This window comes from Hordeum vulgare, chromosome 7H (assembly GCF_904849725.1).
Source record: "Hordeum vulgare subsp. vulgare chromosome 7H, MorexV3_pseudomolecules_assembly, whole genome shotgun sequence".
In the NCBI taxonomy this organism is placed as follows: domain Eukaryota; kingdom Viridiplantae; phylum Streptophyta; class Magnoliopsida; order Poales; family Poaceae; genus Hordeum; species Hordeum vulgare.
The window spans coordinates 369,141,583-369,154,834 of record NC_058524.1 but is presented as its reverse complement, the minus strand read 5'-3'; the positions used below and the strand labels follow the sequence as shown (position 1 = coordinate 369,154,834).

General features: G+C 49.8%; 1 protein-coding gene across 1 annotated transcript; it reads right to left on the bottom strand.

The window, feature by feature from the left end:
* Window positions 1-1,221: 1,221 nt before the first annotated feature.
* Window positions 1,222-11,821, bottom strand: LOC123413170 (transmembrane 9 superfamily member 9-like). The gene is made up of 7 exons (XM_045106118.1): window positions 11,591-11,821; window positions 10,734-10,898; window positions 10,542-10,651; window positions 10,348-10,456; window positions 10,147-10,259; window positions 9,919-10,069; window positions 1,222-2,707 (listed from the first exon to the last, which is right to left on the bottom strand). Exons 1-7 carry the CDS (start codon window positions 11,711-11,713, stop codon window positions 1,550-1,552), a joined length of 1,929 nt encoding a protein of 642 aa, XP_044962053.1. The 5' UTR covers window positions 11,714-11,821; the 3' UTR covers window positions 1,222-1,549.
* Window positions 11,822-13,252: the final 1,431 nt, after the last annotated feature.

The following is a 13,252-nucleotide window of genomic DNA, read 5'->3' as shown; positions in this document are numbered from 1 at the left end:
TTCTTTTTCTCTTTCGTTGAGTCATAGGATCACCGTGCTACTAAGAGGGGTATAGTGATTGAAAGCTTTGTTCAGTGATGCTAAATCCAATCCTATATGAGTTGAGAGAGAGATCTCTTTGTGTTCCGAGAAAATAGTCGACAGCAAGAGACTGTGTTCCTCTTCACTTCAAGAGATCTGTCTCAAACTAAGGGGTTAGCATTACTTGTTCCTCAAGTAATGTTATTGTTGCTCTTAAATTCGACCGTTGGGAACGTGTCGATTGGGCTAAATCGCGTGTCCAAAATGGTCATTTCCCTTCAAGAAAGGCTTAGGCCATAAATAGCCACCCCGCACCAGTTTTGTCTGTGGCTGTTGTGTTTGCTTCTGAGATATTTATGAGCTACCCTCTCTCCTAAGTGATTTGAGTTTAAAATTCACTAAAAGAAAACCCAGAGCCAAAAAATTAGATAGTGGTTTAGCATCACTCGAATCTAAGTCTAGTATGCTCCACCTAATACTCTTGAGAGCTGCCAACTCTCTAGACGGTTAGGTGTCAAAGTCTTCACAAACCAAGAGTAAATGTGGTTCTTGAAGAAGTTTGTAAAGTTTAGGAGATCGCCTCAAGTATCTACCAAGAGAAATCGGCATTGGTTGACGAACCAATTATGGAGAAAAGGGTGAAAAGAGTTTATCTTCAATGTTAAGTCACATCTAAAAAAATTAGATAGTGGTTTAGCATCATTCGAATCTAAGTCTAGTATGCTCCACCTAATACTCTTGAGAGCTGCCAACTCTCTAGACGCTTAGGTGTCAAAGTCTTCACAAACCAAGAGTAAATGTGGTTCTTGAAGAAGTTTGTAAAGTTTAGGAGATCGCCTCAAGTATCTACCAAGAGAAATCGGTATTGGTTGACGAACCAATTATGGAGAAAAGGGTGAAAAGAGTTTATCTTCAATGTTAAGTCACGGTGAAAAGAGTTTATCTTCAATGTTAACACCTTCAAGACTTGTTTTTTCCATTGAGATAAACTCGCCCCTCCAACGAGACGTTGTACAGAACGGCAAACTGGCCCATCAAACGTCTTGTTGCCTTCGGGCACCCATGGTGAGGAAAGAGAACAAATATCAACATAGTTTTTTCCATCCGTTGTAACATATGGGCAATATTAAATAAAAGGCTCAATGTACCTTAACAATTACTCCCTTTGTAAACTAATATAAAAGCATTTGGATTATTAAGTAGTGTTGTAAACGCTCTTATATTAATTTAAGGAGAGAGTACATTACATTACGACATGAAGAAGGAATTGAGATTTATCAGCATCCATATACAATTCACGCTGCAACAGGCATTTGACAGGCATCCTCGTGACCAGATGCTAAAGCCAAAAAAAAAGGAGAACAAAACTGACCGGGCTAGCTATAATAGTTTAACCATGGATAACACATCACCACTTCATCTTAACAACCAGCTTTCAGAACTCAGAACTGACGTTCGGAGGACGGCATTCACTGGCAACAACATCGACCTTCAGCGTGTCAACAGAATCAGGGAGAAGCACGCTGTGTTACTCAATCTTCACAGACGAGTAAATCAGCCTGGTGAACATTAAACAGGCATAGAATCCAATTGTACCCGTCAAGGCAAAGAATGCATATGAGGCGATGAGCATGTAGCCGAAGTAAAGGATGGCTGACACAAACTTTGTGATCTCCAGCTTTGTGAAGAAGTAGAAAGTCGCATAAAGGAAGAGGTACAGGGCAGAAGATCCTGATGTCAGGTATGATCGCCACCACCATAGGTAATCCTCACTGCATAGCTGGAAGTAGCAGAGCACAATCGATATCTCGGCACATGTGACGATCAGAATCAGGAAGACGAGGAAGAGGAACCCAAAGATGTAGTAGAATTGGTGCAGCCAGATGGAGGTCAGGATAAAGAAGAGCTCAATGAACACAGCTCCAAATGGAAGGATTCCTCCAATTAGAATCGAAAAGATTGAGTTCATGTACCAGGCTTGCTCAGGTACCTGCCTGGGTATCTTGTTTGTTTTCACAGGGTCTTCAATGGCAGGTTTCTTGAAACCAAGGTAACTCCCAACAAACACTAGAGGCACCGAGATACCGAACCAAAGGAGGACAAGGGCAAACATTGTGGTGAATGGAACTGCACCAGAGGACTTCTGCCCCCAGATAAGAATATTCAAGAAGAAGAAAACAGTGAACACGCTGCCAGGGAAGGTGAATGCTGTCCTCAAGGCAATGTTCTTCCATTCTGAACCCTTGAACAACTTGTAGAGACGTGAAGAAGAGTAACCAGCAAGCAAACCCATGAAAACCCAAAGCAAGAGCATAGCTGTCATCAGCCCACCTCTGTTGGATGGAGAAAGGAAGCCAAGGACTGCAAAGACCATCGTGACAAGCATCATGCCGAAAAACTGGACACCTGTACCAACATAAACACAGAGCCAATCAGAGTTGGCAGGCGGCCTGAAAACATCACCATGAACAAGCTTCCATCCAGTTTCTTCTTGGGCTTCCTCCTGAGTCTCAAGCTGGTTATACTTGGAGATATCCCGATAAAGGGTCCGGAGCATGATCATTGCAACCATTCCGGAAAGGAAGAGAACGATCATGAGAGAATTTACAATGGAGAACCAATGGATTTGATCATCTGTCATCAGCAGATAACTATCCCAGCGAGATGCCCACTTGATATCACTCTCCTGCAAGATGATATGAGTAGTTGAAAGAATTAGTAAATAATATTCAAGCTCCACCTAGTACACACTGAACAATACTATAGCAAATACAATCGCTTCGACCGATAGTGGAACAACAACGGCCTCTTGCGCCTCTCTTGCGCCTCCACCCCTCACGCGCCGCGGGCTACTCCGGCCGCAGCGGCCACCTATCTCCGGCGCTGCTGGGCGGGCTGCGCAACGCCTGCGCGGCCTGGCCATGGGCCGCTCCCGCTCCCTCGGATCTGCGCGCTCCAGCTCGCGGGGCAATACTATAGCAAATACAGTCGCTTCGACCGATAGTGGAACAACAACAGCCTCTTACGCCTCTCTTGCGCCTCCACCCCTCACGCGCCGCGGGCCACTTCGGCCGCAGCGGCCACCTATCTCCGGCGCTGCTGGGCGGGCTGTGCAACGCCTGTGCGGCCTGGCCATGGGCCGCTCCCGCTCTATAGGCTCCCTCGGATCTGCGCGCTCTAGCTCACGGGACAGCGGAAGATGGGCAAGCCAGCCTCTGTCCCGGATCCGGTTGAATCCATCGGTCCGTCGGAGGTGTCGGACCCTCTGCAGCCCGCTTGTCCGTCTGCGGCCCTCTCCGGCTCCCCACCGCGAATCCTGCTTCGGGGGGAGTGCTCCCACATCACGCCTGCCTTCTCCACCCCAGTCCCTTCGCTGGATCCCCTCCCTTTTAGGGCAGCAACGCCCTTAAGTCCATCGTCGTCCGCCCCTTCCGCAGTCCGGGCCGGTCTACTTCGGGCAATGGCGATGGATGGATAAAGGTCGAGTCCCGCAAGTATCGCCGTGCCAGCAGGCGCATTCAAGTCGACTCTGACCAGGCTCCGCAGCTTCACCGAGGTCACCTGCCCTCCTTCAATGCGGACGCCGGCCGGGAGACCTTCTTAAGGCGCTTCCGGGGTCTCTGCCTCCGATGTGTGAGTTCCAAGCACCGTCGGGTAGATTGTAGGGATCCAGTTCACTGCATTGTGTGCAAGGTCCCCGACCATTTCAGCAAGGAATGCCCACAAAATCCTAGAAACAAAAGGGTGAAGGAGAGGTTGGGTCCCCGTGTGGGGAGTCGCCCGGTCAAGGAGCGCCTCCGGTATCCCACGCCGCCGCCTCCACCGCCTACCCCTACAAGGATGATGGCCTACCACATCGATCCATCGCGGCGCCCCAGGACCAGCCACAAGGTGGTGATCGAGTCGCCGGCCATGGAACACCAGATGTTCCTCATGCGCCGCCACGCCATGCTGCTCGTCTCCATGGAGGATAGGCACGGGGCGAGCCCCATGTTGGTCGGTCGGGCTTTTGACGCGCAGCTTCACACGCCCGCCCACCTGCTGCTGCGGGTCACGAGCCATAACCCGGAGGACTTCCTCGTCCACTTTGAGCTTCCAGCGCACCGGGACAACGACGTGCGCCTTGGCACCATCAACGTCGACGAAGTCAACTTCACCATCAAGTCGTGGCATGAAGATGATCACGCTGTCCGCCAAGACTTCATGCTCCACGTCCGCGTCGTCATCGAGAAGGTGCCGATGCACCTCTGGTCCCTGGAGGGGGCGACTAAGATCCTCGGCGGCAAGTGCATCATCGACCGTTTCGACAGCCGCGACAGCCGGACGCATGAGCGCGGCCACACGAGAACCTTCGCATGTTGGGTCTGGGTTTGGGATGTGGCCTTCATCCCAACCACGCAAACTATCTAGAGGGCGGCGCAGGGCGCTGGGCGTGTTGAGGCCATGCTGGGTTTCTCCCCGCCGAGCCAGGAGGTGGCGCCGCCTCCTCGCGTCAAGCGCCACGACATGCTCATCCACGTTGATCGTGTGAAGGACTGGTCCCCTCTCCTCACGCTCGTCTCATTCGGTGCTGAGCGGCTTGTCGTCCTCGAGATCCGATGACGGCCGCTCCGTCCCGGCGCATGGGTTATGCACGTCAAGGACGGCCAGGGCCATGGGCAGCGGCACCCCGACCTTGCGGCCCCTAGGGGCTGCAGAAGTCTACGCCTCGATGAACGTCGTGTCAAGGACGACCACGACCATGACAAGGGCCGCAGGCGCTCTTGGAAGGATACTCTGATGGGATGCAAGCAGACGGGGCCGGTTTCGCTGCCTCCAGCCGTCAGCGGAGCCGGACCCCCATCAGCCGCCGACGGGATGGGGCCAGGCTCTCGGCATCAGTTGTCCTGAAGGCCATGCCGCCCATGCCACTCGTTCCGCGCCTACGGGATGTGCCTCCAGTGCCTGCTGCGGCCAACCCTGTCACGGACTTCTTCGACTCTACTGCCAACGATCTCCCTCCGCCCGCCATCGATGCTGCTCAGCTGGAGCTTGATGAGTCTATTGCCACCGCTCTCGCTAGCCCTCTCCAGTTCGCTGATGAGACGTCGGTTTCGGCTTCCCGCGCCTCGCCCGCTGAAGCCAACACCAACCTGCAGGTGGGCGTTGTGATGCAGGGTGTGCTGCAGCTGCAGCTGGGTACCGGTGCACCCGAAGAAGCACAACCACGTCTCCGACCCCGCTCATCTCGGCGGCGCCTACACGCAGGTGTTCTGCACCACCGAAGGCAGAGCAACCCCTGCCGCTGTTCGGCAGAGTGCACGGCAGATGGCAATGAAAACCTCCGTGTCAGTTGCCAACGTGCCTCCCTGCTGCTGGTCAAGCATCTGGGCTTGCTTGGGCCAAAAGACAAGATGACGGCAAAGGCGGCTGAAGCTCTGATCCGTCGTTTCACGAGCCGCTGACTGAGGAGGACATCAATGTCATCGCCAAGCTCACGCGCCTCAACCCCGAGGCCATGCGCATTGCAAACGGGCTCGTGGGCCCTGATGCTGATGCGGATGCCACGACCTAGTTAGTTATGTTAGTTCTCCTAATAGCTACTAGTATTAGTCTCCTGCAGGGATTGGCCTTCAGCCAATTTGAGTTAGGAAATATGTTAGTGCATCTTAGTGTTGTTGCTAGGAGTAGCTGGACTGCACCAGTCAAAAAAAAAAGGAGTAGCTGGACTGCATTGCGCTGGAGGATTTGGGGCCTATGGGTGGTCTTCGGCGCAACCCTATTTCGCGCCTGGTGTACCTGTGCCTCCTTATTAATAGAGCTTTGTTACTGTCGGAGAAACTTCCTGTGCCATATGAGTAACACACCATATGCAATCTTGAGCTGGAATGTTAGGGGTCTCAACTCACCAGCAAGAATTGTTGTGCGCGAGGTTGCTGAGGCACACCGGGCAAGCATACTGTGCCTCCAGGAAACAAAGCTTGAGGCATGGACTCCATCCATTGTGAGAGACATTGGAGGCTGTAAACTGGAGGGTCGTGTTATGCTGCCAGCCATGGGTTACTCGCGGCAGTGCGGCTATCCTTTGGGACAAGAGCAAATTGTTGTTTGCCATACACGAAGTCGGCTGCTTCTCGATACTGGCAGGTTCTCAGCACTGCAGGATAATTCCTTCTTCTGGTTGACCACGGTATACGGACCGGTGGACGACGCGCGCACAAATGATTTTCTGGCTGAGCTTGCGCATGCCGTGCCACCTCATGGAGAGCCGTGGCTGATAAACGATGATTTCAACATCATTTATGAGGCTCGCGACAAGAACAACCTGAATCTGAACAAGCTGATCATGGGTAGGTTTCGAGCGGCAATTGATAGCGTCGGGCTGCGGGAGATCAAATGTAAAAACAGAAGATATACCTGGTCAAATGAGCGCGAAGATCCAACAATGGTCAGTATTGACAAAGTGTTTTGCAACCTGGAATGGGAAGCCCTATTCCCCTCCTACATGGCAATGGCTGCTGCAACGGCTTGTTCGGACCACTGCCCCTTGCTTCTGACTTCTCTCAGACACTGCAGCGCCACCAGGGAGAGCCACTTTGTTATGACCGGCATAACATATAGCCAGAGGAGGTCCAATGGGCCCGTTTAGTTAGGGGCTTAGCCCAAGTTATCTTAGTTAAGTTAGGGGCTTAGCCCAAGTTACCTTATTTCTATTACCTTAGAGCTTATAGATACAGGTTGTAAGACACCTTTTGAAATCAAGCAATAAGACAATTCTATTGCCCGGCTCCCAGAGGAGCCGGAACCCTAACCCTAGCCGCCGCCTCCTCCCTGCGCCGAGACGGCGCCGTCGCGCCGGCTGCGGCGCCCTCGTCTCCTCCGAACCCCCTCCTATCCTTATAACCTAAGGCAGAGGCCTGGTAGAGCCCTAGCTCCTACCACACTTCCAAATTTGAACCCTTCTGGCCACGCTTTCCGCCACCCTTTCCACGTTTCCAGGAGACGGTCGCCCGTGCATGGCAACGCCCTATACATCACATGTGTCCTCTGATCAGGCTCAGTGCTAAGATGTGCCGAACTGCTGCAGATTTGAAGATTTGGGCCAAGTCCCTCTTCAGCGATGCAAAAATACAGCTCCATCTGGCCTGCGAGGTTGTTCTAAGATTGGATGTCGCACAGGAAAAGAGAAGCCAGTCTCACAGTGAATTCCTCCTCCGCAAGCAGCTTAAACAGAGAATATTGGGTCTCACGGCTGTCGAGCACGCTCGTAAGCGGCAAGCTTCAAGGATCACCTCGCTTAAGGCGGGTGATGCGAGGACCGCCTTTTTCCAAGCAAAGATCATCTCAAGGAGGAAAATTATCATTCACTCCCTCTATACTGACACAACAACGGTTACCGCACACGAGAACAAAGCCGCTGCTGCCCACAGCCACTTCACAAGCCTGCTCGGTGCAAAGAAGACAAGGGGCTGCTCAACTAACTGGGATTGCATTGACATGCCAACTATCCCAAATGAGGGACTTGATAACCCATTCTCTGAGCCAGAGGTCTGGGCAGCTCTCGTCATGGCATCTCCGGCCGAGCGTGCTCCCGGACCTGACGGATTTTCGGGATCATTTTTCCGCAGCTGCTGGGGCACAATAAAAGATAATGTGATGGCGGTTTTCGAACATTTCTATCGGTTGGTTGGTGGGAACTTTGTTGATCTGAATACGGTCATTGCCCTGATCCCCAAGAAAGATGGGGCACGGAAAATGAGTGATTCGAGACCAATAAGCCTCATCCACTCTATTGCAAAGCTGATCTAGAAAGTGCTATCTATGCGCCTTGCTGCAGTCATTGACAAGATTATCAGCCCTGCCTAGACGGCGTTCCAGAGGAAAAAGTGCATCCATGACAGTTTTTTGTATGTGCGGAACACTGTCAGAGCTTTGCACCGAGGCAAAACTCCAGCGCTCCTGCTCAAACTTGACATCGCCAAGGCCTTCAATAGTGTGTCTTGGGAATACATCATGGAGCTGCTTCAAAACCTGGGTTTTCCTCCGCGATGGAGGAACTGGATTGCGCTGTTTTTAACAACGTCCTCGTCGTCCTGCCTCGTCAACGATGCTCCGGGCCATCGAATCGGGCACCAGCGAGGGCTTCGGCAAGGAGATCCTCTCTCCCCGCTGCTCTTCATTTTGTGCATCGACCCACTTCATAGGGTGCTAGAGGCAGCCATTAGGACTAGCCGGCTCTCGACCATGCCAGGTGTCTCGGCTAGAATGCGCACGAACTTGTACATCAATGTCGCAGTAATCTTCATCAACCCTGTGCGCGAGGAAATGGACATGCTGTTAGATCTTCTCGAGCGCTTCGGCGACGCCACTGGCCTGCGCGTCAACCTCGCTAAATCATCGGCGATCCCCATCAGATGCAACGACATCGACCTATGTAACATCCTGCAAAACTTCGGAGGTAGAACGGCGGCGCTCCCAACCACATACTTAGGATTACATATTTCGATAAGGAGACTTAGATTAGTTCACCTCCAATTCATCCTCGACAGAATTAGAGCTAGGCTTGCGAGTTGGAAGTGCAGGCTCATGCCAATGGCAGGTCGACGCGTCCTTGTATGCCACGTCCTATCAGCCCTGCCAACCTTCGCGATAACGGCACCGCGTGCGCCCAAGAAGTTCTCTTCTAGGACATCGACAAATCGCGGCAACGTTTCTCTGGGCGTAGGATGAAGAGATCTCGGGGGGAGGAGTGCAAGGTTCGATGGGAGAAGGTCACCTCGCCTGGCATCCACGACCTTCCAAAGTTTCGCGCGCGCTGCAGCTATGGTGGCTCTGGCTCAGCTAGTTGCAGCTGCATAGACCTTGGGTCGGCACTGGCACGCCCTGTGACAGTGCTGATCGGGCTTTGTTTGTGGCCTCCACCAGCGTGCCTATCAGCGATGGGGAACGGCCTCGTTCTGGTTCTGCTCGTGGCTTGGGGGCAGACAGCTATGTCTGGCATATCCAACGGTCTTCGCCATGTCCATCAGGAAAACAGAACAGTAAGAGAGGCTCTGCAGAATGATCGCTGGATTTTGGATCTACGACATGGAAACTACAGAGGCATCGTGCGCCAAGTCATTCAGCTAGCAAGGGAGATCAGACAAGCGGGCATCGCGATGGAGCAAGGATCACCTGACTCCGTCAAATGGACGTTGTGCAGCTCTGGGCAATACTCCGCGCGAACGGCCTACATGGCCCAGTTTGCAAACTGCCAACCAAGCAACTACAGAGAGCTCATCTGGAAGGTTTGGGCGCCGGGTAAGATCAAGATGTTTCTCTAGGTGCTCCACCAAGACAGGCTTTGGTGCAATGACCGGTTGCAAAGGAGGGGTTGGGAAAATGGATACTTATGTCCTCTCTGCCTCACAAACCTGGAGACCTCCATTCACTTGCTATGGGAGTGTCTAGTCGCGCAACGCATATGGGAGACTCGACAACCGACCGCGTCAAACTTATTGCTTCCGTCGCAGCCACAAACGTCAGGAAGGGCACAAGGACAATGGTAGCACTCATTGGCTGGCACATTTGGCTGGCGAGAAATGCATGTGTGTTCAGAGGAAAGCAGGCAAATGGACGCCACATAATCGAGGCATGCCGTAGAGACATGGAGCAATGGAGGATGGCCGGTGGAAAATGCATAGATCACCCCTTCAGGGAGATCGTGACGTGAGGAGTTAGCTTCTGAAAAGGACCCTAGGTGCCGAAAAAAAAGCTTTCCTGGCAATGATGTAATCTTCTTTCATCCACCCATCACTTGATCAGCATTTTGTCAATCCTTCTGCTAAATCAATTGAACGCCAGCGATGCTGGATCTTTCAAAAAAAATACAATCGCTTCAATAGTGTTGAACCTAAAAGGTTTGCACATTAATATCACCTTGAAATCCACATCGTATGTGAAGACAATGTCTTTGCCAACTTCAACCTCCTGAGGAGAATCAGAGGATGTAATTATACGTTTCGCATGCGGATCGCAAGTGGTCAGATGAGTCTTCTTGTCATTCCACTGTCCATATTCGTGCTTCACACTGCAGCATATGCCATTATTTTTCAGATTCAAATTACTAACACCCAAATTTTCAAATGATTATAAGCTCAAATGTACCTGTAGGGTTTTACTTCAAAGGCCACTATCCTAGAAACATCCCTCTGTGCATCCCTGTGATATTTCACCGTAAAGGACAAATGATTGTGGATGAAGTACTTTTCATCCTTACTCTGTCAAACAACCAAGAAAAGTAAAGTGCGCGCCATAAGAACTTTGCCCCCAGATGGCATTTGATCAATACATAATAGTTTAACTTACCCCTGAGTATTGTCCTTTGGCTCCAACATGGAACCCATGTTGATAGAAATAAGCACCTTCTTGATCCACTCTTTGAATAGGAACAACTAGAGGTAGATTGTCAAGAATCCTGTTGGATGTAGAGAATTTATGTAAGACCTACCGTAGACATCAATGTACTCTTAGATAATACAGAAAGTAAATGACTAACATACATGTTCACACGGTACTCATCTTCAATCTTTTCCTTGAGACCCTTTCCTTCTTTTTCCCCAACTGAAATCTTGCAGACTATTTGACACATCTGAGGTACCCTCATTTCAAACTGGAAAACATAGGCGTGAAAAGTTAAAGGCCAATTGTGCAAAGTACCGGACAAAGAAAACAATGGATAAATAGGAACAAACCACATATGGAGAGTTCTCAATGCGATCCCCACGGAGAACTTCACCCAGATTTTCAGCACTGTCAACAATCGTATCTGGCTTACAGAATGGGAGAGAGTAGAAGGAGTAGGGAAGCTGTGTCTTAATTGAAGTCAGTTTATTGACTTTCACAGGGAGATGGTCTTTCTGCATTGAAACGTAGTGATTCAGTTAGCAGTTGCATGCGAACAAGTGGATCCCAGTTAACTATTTACCCGCTTAGTGCATAATGTATGCTAGTAAGTTGGATATGAATTATTAGTTGGAGATTCAGATCTTTGAGTTAGCAACAAACAAATGCAATTCCTATGAAAAGCCTTTGAATCAAAGAGGGCCTAACACTGTTGAGAAGGGCCACACATCCTAGCGAACTCCAGTTTTAAAGGCTAATTTTTTTCCCACCTGAGATTTTACATCTTATAAACGAGCAAATCTGCATTCCAAAAACTATCTCGTCCTCGAAAATCAATTAGGCAACTTATACAACGACTTGATGACAAGCATTGACGACCATAAATCATCTTCTAAATCCGCATTGCCGCCAGCGCACGAGCTGCCAATCAGCCGTCAATCTTCATTCGTCCTAACGCACAATTTCGAGCGAAAAGCATAGTTCTAAGTTTGGCTTCTCGAAATGCGTACACTCCGCGCAGTAACTACATTGCGCGAGGCCACATTAATCTAACCCCATGAAACACGGAGATATCGGAGAAACACAGCCGCGCGAACCCAGATCTGGGTATGCTGCCGCCAGATCCGACCAGGAAATGATCCTGCACGGGAGGGACCCACGCAAGTATGGAGGAAATAGAGTCGCCGCAAGATAGTACGGTGGGTACCTTTTCGAAGTCGTTGGGCGCGACGCCGGGGAGGTAGAATCCGGCGGACGGGACAACGAGGAGGCAGAGTGCGGCGAGGACAACGAACAGAGCCACCGCCGTTGCCGGCAGCGATATCGTCATGTGGCACGGAGGCGGTGGTTCGCTCACGGTTCGCTCGAGCGCTCGGGCCGGTGAGAGTGACAAGAGGAGAATGGGCTTTTCCGTTGCAACTTGCGACGAGATGGTGTTTTAATGGAGAGGGCCACGATGAAGAAACTGCGAAAGTATCTTACCCCGGTGCCTACCTCAAAACATCAATACTCCCTCCGTCTCGATTTATAAAAAATCTTAGATTATACACCACAACCAAAAGGAAAAAAGAAACAAGAAAAATTAATATTAACTTGCTAACTAATATCATCGCATGTAATGAATTGGCGTCGTGTTAGTTAGGCTCGTCATAGTGGGAATAACTAAGGTTGATCGTAATAAGAGTATCATAAGTAGTATCATGCATGTCATCTAGGCATATTTGATGAGGTGACATGAAATTAAATGAGGAAAGAGAGGGTTGAGTATCATATTATGATACCGTATCATATTAAATATTTTGCTAGTATGTGTCATGCATGTAATAAATGAACTGTTCTATGATACTAGCACATGATAGTATGCATTACGGGTGTAGTATCATACACTAATATGCATGATACTAGTATATGATATTTTCCATTACAACCAGCCTAAGGTAGTATCATGTGCTTGGGACTAGCAAACATGTTGATGTGACAGACAAATAAAAAAGAGAGAGAGGGTTAGAGTAACATACTCCCTCCGTCACGGTTTAGAAGGCACAGTTAAACTTGCGTGCGTTTTCAAAATAGACAAGGTTTAAGGCGCGAAAGCAATTACTCTTATTAATTAGTACTAGTACTACTCATGCATGCGTCCTTCCAATTTGCTGCTCACGCATTACTATTAGTATTTTCTCAGTTGATTAGACGCATTATCATTTACACCTGCTACATCTCACAACCAATCGATGACTACCTTGGTCCTAGAGATTTTCAAGCGTGCCTTCTAAACCGTGACGGATGGAGTAGTAGATACCGTAACATGTTAAATGTTATGCTACTATGTGTCATGCATGTCAATAAATAAGGTCATCTATGATAATACTTTATGATACTATGCACTATAAAGTTAATATCATACAATAGTATCATATGCATGATACTATTATATGATACTCCCCACTATGACCAGCCTTAGTCTGAAGTCATTAAAAACATACACGCCACACGTCTCTTATTGGTTGATTCCTTTATTCAAGTCAAAAAATAAAAAATGAGGTGAAAGTTAATGCATCGTGCCTTAGTGTTTTGGGATTATTTGATTTCGTAAGATGACTTATAAACCGAGACGGACGGAGTACCACGAAGAGGATTAAGAGCCTCTCCAATAAATATGGGTAGTCCCAGCCCGAAAACTCGGCCGGTCGTAGCACAGCCCTACGATTGGAGGCTTCTGCGTCATTGGATCTCCCCTTGCTACTTCGTCCTTCTCACGCAGCTCAACCAACATCCCGATCCCCCCGCCTTCCCTACATATGGCACGCGCCGCCGTCTACGGGTAACCCCGCGAGCTCCCGCACGCTTGTCGTCCTCGTCCCTATCGTCA

Bases quoted from the DNA above. Each gene is read 5' to 3' on its own strand.
- LOC123413170 (XM_045106118.1), bottom strand. From the start codon at position 11,713: ATGACGATATCGCTGCCGGCAACGGCGGTGGCTCTGTTCGTTGTCCTC. The intron at 10,899-11,590 runs GTACCCACCGTA...GTTTCAATGCAG, and splicing joins CGCCCAACGACTTCGAAAAG to AAAGACCATCTCCCTGTGAA. The intron at 2,708-9,918 runs GTGATATTAATG...ATCATCTTGCAG, and splicing joins CATACGATGTGGATTTCAAG to GAGAGTGATATCAAGTGGGC.